Consider the following 13,696-nt stretch of genomic DNA (forward strand, 5'->3'; position numbering starts at 1 on the left):
TTATCTCTCTTTCTTGTAATTGTAAGGAATTTTATTACTGTAAAAAGATAAAATAACATTTCTATTTTAGCACTAATCTTATTAACCTAAAGTGACACTGAATATAGAACTGACACTTAGGCCCTCTGACACTGAGCTCTGTTAGATAGAGTCATTAGCTTTAAGACTTAGATTGTATTTAAACAACAAAATGAGCTTAGTGTGGACATTGTAAATCAAGTCCATGTGTGCAATATTGTTTTGTGTTTTTTTTGTAGCCTTGTAACTTCATACATTTAGCAGCATAGCCGTGTTTCTCAGGGTCTGTCATAATCTCTATGAGAAGTAACCTGAGAGACTTTGAAATGTCACTTATGACATAACTACTTCCAGTGATGTTTTTTAATGTATTAAAATATCGATTTCTTTTTTCCTTAGGCTCAAAGTCTAACTCCCCAGGACTACAGTCTGAGGTGGTCGGGCCTTTTGGTGACAGTGGGCGAAGTCCTGGAGAAGAGCTTACTCAATGTCAGCCGGACTGATTGGCATATGACTTTCACTGGCATGTCTCGTCGGCAGATGATCTACAGTGCAGCCAAAGCAGTAGCAGGCATGTATAAACAGCGCCTGTCCCCCGGGACCATGTGAGAAGGCTGGCCTGGGATACTGACACTTGCTAACTTTGAGCTGCTGGTGGAGAAGAGACAGTCCCTTCTTAAACTGGACAACTTCAGTCAGTCCAGCTGTTTTGATCATTTTCCTGTAGGCTGCAGTTTTTTTCTTAGAAAGGCATGGTGTCATTCCAGTAGATGAAAAGAAACAGATCCTTTTTCTGATTATATAATTGCACGTACCATAGTTCTCAAAAAATATATAAATATTTTTATAGGACAGTTTGATACACCAGATTTATAAGGTGCAAATTCATGTGCTAAGATATTTAACTTAATGATATGTACTTGATTATTTTGTTTTTTAAGAAATAGTTGACTAAAGAACATGTTTACCGAACACTGTTTAAAAGCATTGTTTCTTTTAATTCATGATTAATCTATTCCCTGTCCGTCTTGGAAGCTTTTCACGTGTCCATGTGATCACAGGTCTGATGCTAAGCCATGTGCTCAACAAGAGACTCTAACACACCTACTTGTAGGGAGATGGTGCACTTGTCTATGCATATTTTTAACATAGGCCAGAATAACAGAATCGATCATTTTCTTTTTGGTTATCATGTTATACGCATAGCCTGAAAAATTCTTTTTTTTTTTTTAATGTTTCAGCATTTCACATTCATACTGTACGATGAACACTGGGATAATGCATTTTATTTTTTTCATTGCTCTATGACAACTAAGGGGCAAGTGAGTCAAGCATATTTAAATTAGAAGCATTTGGGTTTTTTTGCGTAATGGTATTCAGTGCTTCCAAGTAACTCTGACAACAGCCATTATTTCTGCTTTAATTCATTTCTCCAACTGTAATAGAGAAATTTTTGAGAGGAAATTACTTTCTTGTTTATGGGATCATATGACTTACTTTAAGGTTACTTATTTAGTTTGCCTTAAACACAGCTTTTCTAACTTCGTGCCATTCTGCCTTTACTTTTTATGGAAGTTTTCCAAGAAACTATTTTATAGTGAACCTGGTTTATTTAGTCCATTATGTTTGTATTTAATGAAAGCTTCTTTTTCCCCCAGATAATATATTTTACCATTTTGGGATTTATACAAATCAAAAATAGTTCATCATATACTTTTGAACTCTATATATGAAAGTTCAAATAACTTTTTGAAGATAGTTTCTTATATAAACATAATTTAATTTTTATTTACTCTTCTATATAATTCTTTAGATGTAAAAGAATCAGCACAATCTTATAAAATCTTTTAAGGTATTGAAGCTGTTATCCTGTGCTGTCATTTCATGTAATGTTTGCTTTGTATTAATATTTCAAGCACTTGTTTGATTTCTATTTTTTTTACCTGAGGATGAGAAGATTAAGTACTAATTTTCCATCTGTGTTATGTGTTAATTTCTGTGCACTGTATAGTTGTCATTCAGTCTTCTGTGTCATTAAAAGTAATGAGAGAAAGAAGAGAGATGTAGGCATCAGTGCATGACTGACTCCACAGTCAACTTTCCCAGCCTCTTGTTTACTTTTTCATTCTTGGATTTCCCTCTTGTACAAGGGGCAAGAAAAGTAACTCATTACCTCTCACACACCAGGGCAGCATGAGCCAGGAGGTCTTTTACTGTTGGTATTTTGGCATGAGATATGCTGGTCATCAACCTAAGGCCACGGCTCCCTTCACCAATCATCCAGCTGCCCTGTCCTTTTCTTGCTTGTTTCCTTATAATTCTTGCACTAGCATTTTTTGGGAGAGTTGAGCTGGGGAGTTTTACCTTCAAGCATCTTGGGACAACCTATCTTTAACACAGTTCTTTGCCACTACTATTTTGGTCATGTTTTCTTTTCTTTTGAAGTGCTCCCAGAACTACTTACTGAATTTGATAAGTTGTATACTTTTTTTTTTTTTTTTTTTTGCGGTACGTGGGCCTCTCACCGTTGTGGCCTCTCCCGTTGCGCAGCACAGGCTCCGGATGCGCAAGCCTCAGCGGCCATGGCCCACGGGCCCAGCCGCTCCGTGGCACGTGGGATCCTCCCAGACCGGGGCACGAACCCGTGTCCCCTGCATCGGCAGGCAGACTCTCAACCACTGCACCACCAGGGAAGCTCAGTTTGTATACTTTTTAATTAAGTGTTGTGAAAGAGAACAGGAAGAAATGCAGGAAGAGTAATTTTACATCAGCCTCAATTGACAGAAGGTACTCAGATTACTCAGATCAATATCATCTTGTTATTAAGTTTATCAGGTAACCCTGGACTTAGAGCTGGGCCCCAAACTTCTGGGTGGAAAAGTTTGAGCTAATACCTGTAGTTTTCTCCTCTGAATCTCTTATTATTACTTCCCCATTCTTTGTTCTTTCTCTCAAGGATTAATGAGGTGGAAAATTGAGATGAATGGATATAGACAAAATGGTAGTATGATAAATATAAGTAGATAACAGTACAGATGAAAGTGTATTATATACATTAATTCAAGTTATGCAAATTAGTAATATACTCAGGGTCAGCTAAATTAATTTAAGATGTTGTTGAATTTATTTTTTTCCTTGGCTAGAAAAAATTCTAAACAGGAATTTGTGTTCTGTGAAGCCAAATTGGTAATATTCGATGTTCTAAAAGATCTTAGGTTATACATAAATTAAGAAACTTAGATTTTTACTCCCAGAATATGGTATTGTTTTTTAAGATACTATGCAGGATGATGTATTGGATAAAGCCAATTTTGTACGTATGTACATATGTCATAAATAAAAAATACCTCGACTTATATCCCAAGTGATTTTTTTAAAATGCTAATCATATTCATATTATATTAGAAGGACCCATATTCCTTTTTGTCTCAACTGGCTACTGGATGCCAAGAATTATGTAATAGCAGCTTCAAACACCGTCTTTCAAGTGGAACTATAACATTCAAATACAGTTGACCCTTGAACAATGAGGGTTTAGGGGAGCTGACACTCTGTACAGTCTCAAGTCCACGTACAACTTTACAGTTAGCCCTCCATATCCATAATTCCACATCAGAGATCATCGAACCACTGATTATGTAATACTGTTCTGCTTATTTATTGAAAAACAATCTGTGTATAAGTGGACCTACACAGTGCAAACCCGTGTTGTTCAAGGGTCGACTGTGTACCAGAGTTTAACTTCAAGGTTAAAGAACTCAGAATATTTGGGGGAGAGGATACATTGAAAGTAATAGGCAGGAAGTTAAGGCCTGTGTTCATAAGGAAACCTCTCCAGTGGGGAGTTTAATTTACCCTTGACCTGCAGGAGTATCTTTTCTTGTAAAAAAAAAAAAAAAAAAAAAAAAAAAAAATTTACTCATTACTCTTTGCTATTCTGAGCCTATGATCTCCAGACGAGGGATTTCTCTTTTGTTTTGGTGGGGGAAGGGATACATGCCAAATGACAGTAGGATATTGATTTGGGGATTTATTTGCCAAAAGACAAACTATTAATAGTTTTCAATAGACAAGAAAAACGCGGTTTAGGGCCCAGGAAAAGCCCTGTTAAATTTATACTTTGTTTCAGAATTAACTGGAAGAGGGGAAAAAATGGCAACAGAAACAAAATTGGCAAAGGTCATTATCAAGGAAATTAAAAAATTTAAGGATGAAGGAAATCTTTGGAACTATCCATAAAGTGAACTCATTTTAAGGATTCAAAGCAGTAAGAAAGGGAAGAGAAGCTAACATTTATGTGATAAGTACCTATTGTTAGTTAGGCAATGGAGTAGGCACTTATTTTTATAGATGACATAACCAAATCAGATTAAGCTGCTTATCCAGGATCATCCCAGCAAACAAGTTACAGAGATAGAAGTCAAATGGAATGTGTAACTTGGTAAACCATTCTCTTCCAAAACGTCCTGAATATTTCCTTCAGGAAGTTATGGGTAAATCACTTATAATTATTTTTTGAATTTAACTGAATTCAAATAGTGGCATGAGGACTTTGCCCTAGTATACTTTTAATTTTACAATATTATGTTTAAGGGAAACTATTTTATGCCTTTTCATTTTAGTTTGAGAGGGCTGCTTTGGCTTTGCTGCTGGTATGAAAATATATTTGTGATAACTGGTTATTCTAACTCCCAAAATTGAGAAACCAAAAACTAGGTTTACCTTCTAGTATTTTTAGGATAAAAGCCAGAGATGTCATTATTGTTAAGCTAGTCTTCAAGCAGGGTACTGACCACATACGTTTTTAAATACTGTAAAAATACTTATGGCTGCTTCAGGGACCACACTTTGAAAACCACTGCTGTAATACAAATCCTGACTCATTCTGCATATACTAAGGTATCGTAGAGAGAGTGATGTCACCAAGGTAGCAACATAGGTTGTTCCTGACTTTGCTCCCTCTCACAAGAAGGCCAGCTAACAACTATTCATGGACAAGCTGCCACTGAGGGAATTCCAGGCCATGGAGATGAGGCTTAAGCATCTCCCAGTGCCACAGAGACCAAGACAGACCACATTAGATGGTTAAGAGGAGTGGATACACACTGACTGCACTGTCCCCCCCCCACCACCCCCCCGGCCGCAGGCTGGAGCAGCACCTTGCTGTGAGCCTGTCGTGGAAAAAAAAAGAGGCCAGGTGACACCCAGCACTGTGGGTTGCTTTGTGGGAGCTGCTATTCTGGTCTCCAGTGGAGGGTGCAGGAGAATCTTCAGGGGTTGACCACTGGGAATCTGACTGTGATGGAGAAGGCAGAGAGGCTTAAAATCACCAGCATTCAGATCTTGAGAGATTGAGTTCATACCTGCAGTGCCCAAGTGCCAAGAGCAGCTTTGCTTATCTGCAGAACCAAGTCAGTGGAGCAATCTGACCAGGAACTTGGCAGGTCCATGTCTATCTGATTCAGGCCCTCAAATGAAGAGCCTCAGTAGTTGTGGAACCTGTTCTGCCCCAATCCAGGCAGGGGGGCTTAGCCACAGGCCAGCTGGCAGGTTGGGTGTAGCTCTTGGCCCTGCCTAACCAGAAAGGCTGGCATGAATGCCTGGAAGCTGCACAGCCCAGCAGCACAAGTAGAGGATCAGTAGGCAGAGTTGATAGTCTGTAGAGCAATCCAGTGGCCCTGTTCAGCCAGAGAACTTGGGGCACAGGATGACTTGAGTCAAGACCGCAAAGAGCCTTACTGGCCTTGCGGTTGGGTCTCCCACTGTGCCCCAACAGGGGAACATTTGCAGCCCCACCAATTCCTGAATACAGCATTCAGCCTACCCAAAGGGAACCTAACTAGAGCACAGGGAAGCTGTAGAGCCCATCCAACAGCCATGCTTGCCGTAGAGCTTGACACAGCACATCCCATGGTTTTTGCAGAATAAAACCATTGGCCCCACCTGACCAGGGAATTCAGTACATAGTCACCTGATTCGGGTCTGCAGAAAACAAGCTGTGCAGGCCCTGAGATCAGTCCGAGCAGGGAAGCTAATTCATAGGTCCACCTTTGCTGTGTATAGTACCCAATCCTGACTGCCTAGTAAGCCTGACCAGAGAACCCAGGTAACTGCAGAGCCCATCCTCTAGCCTCACTTGAGCAGAGAATCAAGCCAGCAGTTTTATGCAACTGTTTTCAGCCAGTGGCACCCACCCCTTGAACCTCAGAACTTGGCAGCGGTCACACCCAAAAATATACCAAGATAGCAAGCACCACCTGCCCAAGAATATCACCAGCAGACATGCCCAGCAGCCCAGACTGAGCTGACCGGTGATTAACTTTTCTCTGACAGTGGGAACCTGTAAAGTCTGGAAGAGAGGACCACTTACTCAAATGCACAGATACTAATGTAAGGAATCAAGGATCACATAAAAGGAGGTAAACATGACACCACCAAAGGAAACTAATACAGATCCAAAAGTTAACCCTAAAGAAATGAAGATCTAGGAACAATCAGACAAATAATTCAAATTAACCCTCAAAGCAGTTCAGTGAACTACAAAAACACACAGACAGCTAAACCAAGTTAGCAAAACAATGCATGAACAAATAAGTTCAACAAAGACATGAAAACCACTAAAAACAATCCAGGGCTTCCCTGGTGGTGCAGTGGTTAAGAATCCGCCTGCCAGTGCAGGGGACATGGGTTTGAGCCCTGGTCTGGGAAGATCCCACATGCCGCGGAGCAATTAAGCCCACACACCACAACTACTGAGCCTGCGCTCTAGAGTCCACGAGCCACAATTACTGAAGCCTGTGCACCTAGAGGCCATGCTCCACAACAAGAGAAGCCACTGTAATGAGAAGCCTGCACACCTCAACAAAGAGTAGCCCCCACTCAATGCAACTAAAGAAAGCCCACGTGCAGCAACGAAGACCCAAGGCAGCCAAACACAAATAAATAAATTTAAAAAAAAATCCAGAAATCTTAGAGCAGGAAAATACTATAACTGAACTGAGCAATTAAATTGAGAGGTTCATAAGCAGACTTGACCATGCAGAATAATCAGTGATCTAGAAGGCAAGACATTGAAATTATTGAGTTGGGAGGGGGAAAGGAATGAAAAAAACCTTCAGGAATTATGGGACACCATCAAAAGAAACAATATCTGCATGATGGCAGAAGGAAATTTCAGAAGGAAAAGAGAAAGGGACAGGAATTATATTTAAAGCAGTAATGGTCAAAAACTTCCCAAACCTGGGGAGAGAAATGGACATCCAGATCTGTGAGTCACAAAGGACCTCAAAGAGGTTGAACCTGAATAAGGCTACACTACAACACATTATCATTAAATTGGTAGAAATTAAAGAAAATTTTGAGAATGGCAAGAGAAGTTACATACAAGGGAATCCCCATAAGGTAACAGGCAGATTTCTCAACAGAAACATTTCAGGCCTAGAGAGAATGGGATGGTATGTTCAAAATACTGAAATCAAAAACCTGATCAACCTAGAATTCTACACCTGATAAAACTGTCCTTCAGAAATGAAGAAGATAAAGACTTTCCCAAACAAACATAAGTGGAGGGAGTTTGTCACCACTAGACCTGCTTACAAGAAATGCTAAAGGGAGTTCCCTGAACGGAAGTAAAATGCAGCCAATTAATGTCATAAAACAATAAGAAGGTAGTGTAAAACTAACTGAAATGGTAAGTATATAGTCAAAGAGTTAGATTCTGTAACAATGAAAAGGAGGTGCTTAATGCACTTAAACTCTAGTTTAAAAGTTAAAAGTTAAAATAACTCAATAATCATAACTCAAATAACAATTACTACAATAATTTGTTAGTATTAACAGAAGAGAAAAAATATGTAAACTGTAACATCAATAACCTAAAGTGTGGAGGGGAGGAGAAAGTGTAAAGTTTAGGAGTGCTATTAAAGTTAAGTTGTTACCAGTTTAAAATAAGCTGTTATAATTTTAAGATATTTTATGTAAGACTCATTGTAACCAAAAAGGAGAAACCTATAGTAACTGCACAAAAGAACATGATAAAGAGGTCAAGCATACGGATTCCAAAAGACATCAGAAAAAAACAGTCAACAGGATAAGAAACCAGGAATGAGTCTACACCACAGCAAGAAGAAATGAAGGAAATGGCAATAGTAAGTCCTTTCCAATCAATAATGACTTTAAACATACGTGGATTAAATCTCCAATCAAAAGACATTAAATAGCTGAATGGATAAAAAACTTGGAAAAATGATATGCTGCCAATAAGAGATTTATATTTGCTTTAAAGACACATGGAGACTGTGAGGAAAGAGATGGAAAAAGATATTTCAAGCAAATGGTAGCCAAAAAAAAAAAAAAAACCCAAAAAGAATACAACAGCAGGAATAGCTATACATCAGCAGGTCTACTGGTGAATGTTACCTAACATTGAAAGAAGACTCAATGCCAGTTCTAACTGAACTCTTCCAAAAAATCTTACAATGAACGCTACCAAACTAATATTGTGAGACCAGCATTACCCTGATACCAAAGCCAGACAGGGATGCTACCAGAAATGTACAGGCCAACATCCCCGATGAATATAGCTGAAAATTGCTTAATTAAATATGAGCAAACTGAATTCAGCAGCATGTTAAAAGGGTCGTTCACCATGATCCATTGGGATTTATCCCTGGGATGCAAGGACGGTTCAGCATACACAAAAATAAGTCAATATGCTATATTACATTAATAGAATGGAAGGGGAAAAAAAGCACATGATCTAAAAAAACTGAAAAAATCCAACAACTGTTCATGATTTTAAAAAAAACTGGAAAACTAAAAAAGAAAAAACCTCTGGAAAATTCAGTATAGAAGGAACACACTTCAACATAAAGGCCATATGTGACAAGTCCATATGTAATATCATACACAGTGGTGAAAGGATGAAAGCTTTTCTTCTAAAATCAAGCACAAGAAAAGGATGTTTCCTCACCACTTGTATTTAACACAGTATTGGAAGTCCTAGTCAGAGAAATAAGGCTATAGACAGAAGTAAAAGGCCTTGGAATTGGAAAGAAGGACAACTGTCTCTATTTGTAGATGACAGTATTTTATATAGAGAAAGTCTGAAAAATTCTTCGATCTAATCATCCACCTGAGTTAAATGGCAGGACACAAAATTAACAAACAAAATTCAGTGATGTGTCCATGCACTAACAATGATGATCCGAAGAAGAAATGGAGAAAATGATTCCATTCACAACAGCACCCCTATGTTCACAGCAGCATGATTCATAATAGCCAAGACGGAAAAACGGAAGCATCCACGGACGGGTGAATACGTAAAGAAGATGCGGTGTATATACCAATGGAATTTTACTCCATTTAAAAGGAAGAAAAATCTTGCCATTTCCAACAACATGGAGGGACCTTGTGGGCATTATGCTAAATTATACAAGTCAGAGAAAGAGAAATACTGTATGATCTCACTTATACATGGAACCACAGAACAACAACGGCAACTGCCAAACTCCTCATAGAAAAGGAGATGAGATTTGTGGTAACCACAGATGGGGGTTAGGGGAAGGGGGAGCTTGATCAAAGTGGTCAAAAGGGACAAACTTCTGGTTATAAGATAAATATGTACTAGGGATACACTGTACAGGAAGGAGACTATAACACATTTGGGTGATATATATAAAACTTGTTAAGAAAAGTATATCCTAAAGAGTTATCATAAGAAAAAAAATAGTATGTTTTTCTTTTTTGCTTCCTCTTCTTAATTGTTTCTTAATGAGATGAGGGATGCTAACTAAATTTACTGTTGTGTTCATTTCACAATATAGGTAAGTCCAACCATTGTAATGGTGTATACCTTAAATGTGCACAGTGGTGTATGTCAATTTTACCTCAATAAAACTGGAAAAAAATTAACAAATGTTGGCCAGGAGGTGGAGAGAAGGAACACCTGTGCACTGTTGATGGTAATGCAAATTGCTGTAAGGCCCTGTGGCAAACACTGTCGAGGTTCCCCCCAAGTTTAAAAATAGAACTACCTCCTGATCATAAATGGGAGTTTAATACCCCATTCTCAACAATGCTTAGGTCATCCAGACAGTGAGTCAATAAGCAAAGAGAGCATCTGAACAACACTAGAGACCAAAGTTACCTAGGAGACATGTATAGAACATTCTATCCAACAGCATCAGAATACACATCCTTCTCAAGCGATCATGAAACATTTTTGGGGATAGATCATGTGTGAGACCACATTAGCAAATTTAAGAAGAAATAAATCACACCAGCTATCTTCTCTGACTACCATGGTATGAAACTAGAGATCAATAGCTGGAAGAAAATGGGAAGATTCACAAATGCATAGATATGAACACTCTTCTGAGCAACCAAGGGATCAAAGAAGAAATTAAAGGAGAAATAAATGTCTAGAGACAAATGGAAATAGGAACAGAACATACCAAAATTTATGAGATAAAGCAAAAGCAGATTGAACAGAGAATTTTAGAGCAATAAGTGCCTACTTTAAGAACAAAAGATCTCAAAAAAACACCCTAACTCCTGCCTTAAGGAAGTAGAAAAAGTAGTATAAACTGAGCCCAAAATTAGCACGAGGAAACATAATAAAGATTACAGCAGAAATAAGTGAAATAGAGAACAAGAAAACAATAGAAAGAATAAACAAAACTAAGAGTTTGCTCTTTGAAAAGATAAGCAAAATTGACAAACCATTAGCTAGACTAACCAAGGAAAAAAGAGAGAGGATCCAAATCAACACAATTAGAAATGAAAAATGAGACATTACAACTGATACCACAAAAATACAAAGGAACCTAACAGGCTACTATGAGCCACTGTATACCAACAAACTGGCCATCTGGAAGAAAAGAAGAAATTTGTAGAAACATACAACCTACCAAGACAGAATCATGAAGAAACAGAACATCTAAACAGACCAGGAAGCAGACTGAATCAGCAATGAAGAACCTCTGAATGAAGAAAAGCCCAGGACCAGAAGTCTTTACTGGTGAATGTTACCTAACATTGAAAGAAGACGCAATGCCAATTCTCCTCAAACTCTTCCAAAAGATCTTAGAAGGAACACTACCAATCTCATGTTTTTAGGCCAGCATTACCCTGATACCAAAGCCAGACAGGGATGCTACCAGAAATGTACAGGCCAATATCCCCAATGAATATAGGTACAAAAATGCTTACTTAAATACTAGCAAACTGAATTCATCAGCACATTAAAAGAATCATTCTCCATGATCCATTGGGATTTATCCCTGGGATGCTAGGATGGTTCAGCATACACAAAAAGCAATCAATGTGCTACAATACATTAATAAATTGGAAGGGAAAAAAAGCACATGATCATCTAAAAAAACCGACAAAAGTCAACATCTCTTCATGATTAAAAAAAAACTGGAAAATTCAATATAGAAGGAACACACATCAACATAAAGGCCATATATGGCAAGTCCATATGTAATATCATACTCAGTGGTGAAAGTCTGAAAGCTTTTCCTCTAAAACCAGGCACAAGAAAAGGATGCTCCCTCACCACTTGTATTTAACATAGTATTGGGAGTCCTAGCCAGAGAAAAAAGGGTACAGAAAGAAATAAAAGTCCTCGGAATTGGAAAGGAAGAACAAGTCTCTATTTGCAGGTGACAGTATTTTACATACAGAAAATTCAAAAAATTCTTAGATCTAATCATCCACCTGAATTAAGTGGCAGGACCCAAAATTAACATACAAAATTCAATAATGTGTCCATGCACTAACAATGATTATCTAAAAAAGAAATGAAAAATATTATTCTGTTTACAATAGCACCCCCATGTTCATAGAAGTATTATTTATAATAGCCAAGACATGGAACTGAAGCGTCCATGGATGAATGAATGGATAAAGAAGATGTGGTGTATATACGCAAATGGAAAAGTATTCTATTGAAATAGAAGGAAACTCTTCCCATTTGCAGCAACATGCATGGACCTTGAGGATATTAGGCTAAATAATACAAGTCAGAGAAATAGAAATACTGTATGATCTCACTTATATATGGAACCACAAAACTACCATCACCACCATCACAACAGCAATAGTAACCACCAAACTCCTCATAGATAAAGAGATGTGATTTGTGGTTACCAAAGACAGGGGGTTGAGTGGAGGGGGAACTGGATCTAAGTGGTCAAAAGTGACAAACTTCCATTATAAGGTAAATATGTACTAGGGATATGATGTACAGGAGTGTGATTATAGTTAACACTGTATATATATACCATATATATATATATATATATATATATATCTTGTTCAGAAATTATATCCTAAAGAGTTGTAATAAGGAAAAAGAAACAGTTTTTTTTTCTTTTTTGCTTCCTCTTTTTATTGTTTCTTAATGAGATGAGGGATGCTAACTAAATTTACTGCAGTGTTCATTTCACAATATAGGTAAGTCAAACCACTGTAGTAGTGTACACCTTAAATGTATATAGTGGTGTATGTCAATTATATCTCAATAAAACTGGAAAAAAATCAACAAGTGTTGGCAAGGATGTGGAGAGAAGGGAATCCTTGTGCCCTTTAGATGGAATGCAAATTGCTGTAGGCATTGTGGCAAACAGTATAGAGGTTTCCCCCCAAATTTAAAAATAGAACTATTTCATGGATCCATCTGTTCCACTTCTGAGCATTTATCCAAAGGAAACAAATACACTAACGCGAAATGCTGTCTGCACCCTCACACTCTTCGCATCATTATTTACAATTGCCAAGACATGGAAGCAACCTAAGTGCCCACTGATGAAGAGGAAGTGGTATATATATATACAGTGGAGAATTATTCAGTCAAAATGAAATATTTTCATTTGCAACAATACAGATAGACCTCGAGGGTATTATGCTAAGTGAAAGTCAAGTACAGGGAAATACAAATACCTTATGTTCTCATTTACATATGGAATCTGAAAAAAAAACTACCCCAAGAAGTCAAACTCATAGATGAAGAGAACTTATTGGTGGTTTCCAGTGTTGGGAGGTGGGAAGCAGGTGAAATGCGTGAAGTAAAAGGTTAAAACTTCCAGTTATAATATGTAAGTACTTGGGACCTAATATACAGCATGATGACTATAGTTCATAATACTGTACCAGTGCACAATTACTAAGAAAATAGATCTTTGTTCTCACCACAAGAAGAAAATTTAGCTCTGTGGTAATGGATATTAGCTAGACTTATTGTGGTAATCATTTCACAATATACACAAGTTTTTAATCATTATGTTGTACACCTGAAATCATATGTTTATTAAGTGTCAATTATCTATAATATATATGTCAATTATATCTTAATTTAAAAAATGGTGGAGGTAGCTTGATGGAAAGAGAGGGGACTAATAAAGGGTTGGGGAGGCTGAGTTCTGGAAAAAGGACAAAAATACAGAATGGTCAGGGAGGACAATGCAATGAACTCTTCCAAATCAGAGCAAGGGTCTCATCTAAGCCAAAGAGAAAAACATTTGCTTAAGTGGAAACCAGTGTAGTACACTCCAGAGATTCCGTTTTTCAATCTCTGTTTGTGATTTTACATTTAGGTGCTATTGCTTATTTCCATGAACCAATAAGACTTCTAGTTTACACAGACAACATGGACCCATTTCCCAATTTTGTTTAC

General features: G+C 37.7%; 1 protein-coding gene across 2 annotated transcripts in view; it reads left to right on the forward strand.

The window, feature by feature from the left end:
• PRRC1 (proline rich coiled-coil 1) overlaps positions 1 to 3,366 on the forward strand; it is a 43,655-nt gene extending 40,289 nt beyond the window's left edge. For both annotated transcript variants that reach the window (XM_079916978.1, XM_079916979.1), the window contains one exon: positions 418 to 3,366. In XM_079916978.1, the coding sequence (XP_079773104.1) occupies positions 418 to 627 (210 nt within the window). In that variant the 3' untranslated portion in view covers positions 628 to 3,366. The remainder of the gene's footprint in view (positions 1 to 417) is intronic.
• The last annotated feature ends 10,330 nt before the right edge of the window (positions 3,367 to 13,696 follow it).

This window comes from Stenella coeruleoalba, assembly GCF_951394435.1.
Source record: "Stenella coeruleoalba genome assembly, chromosome: 3".
Classification (NCBI taxonomy): Eukaryota; Metazoa; Chordata; class Mammalia; order Artiodactyla; family Delphinidae; genus Stenella; species Stenella coeruleoalba.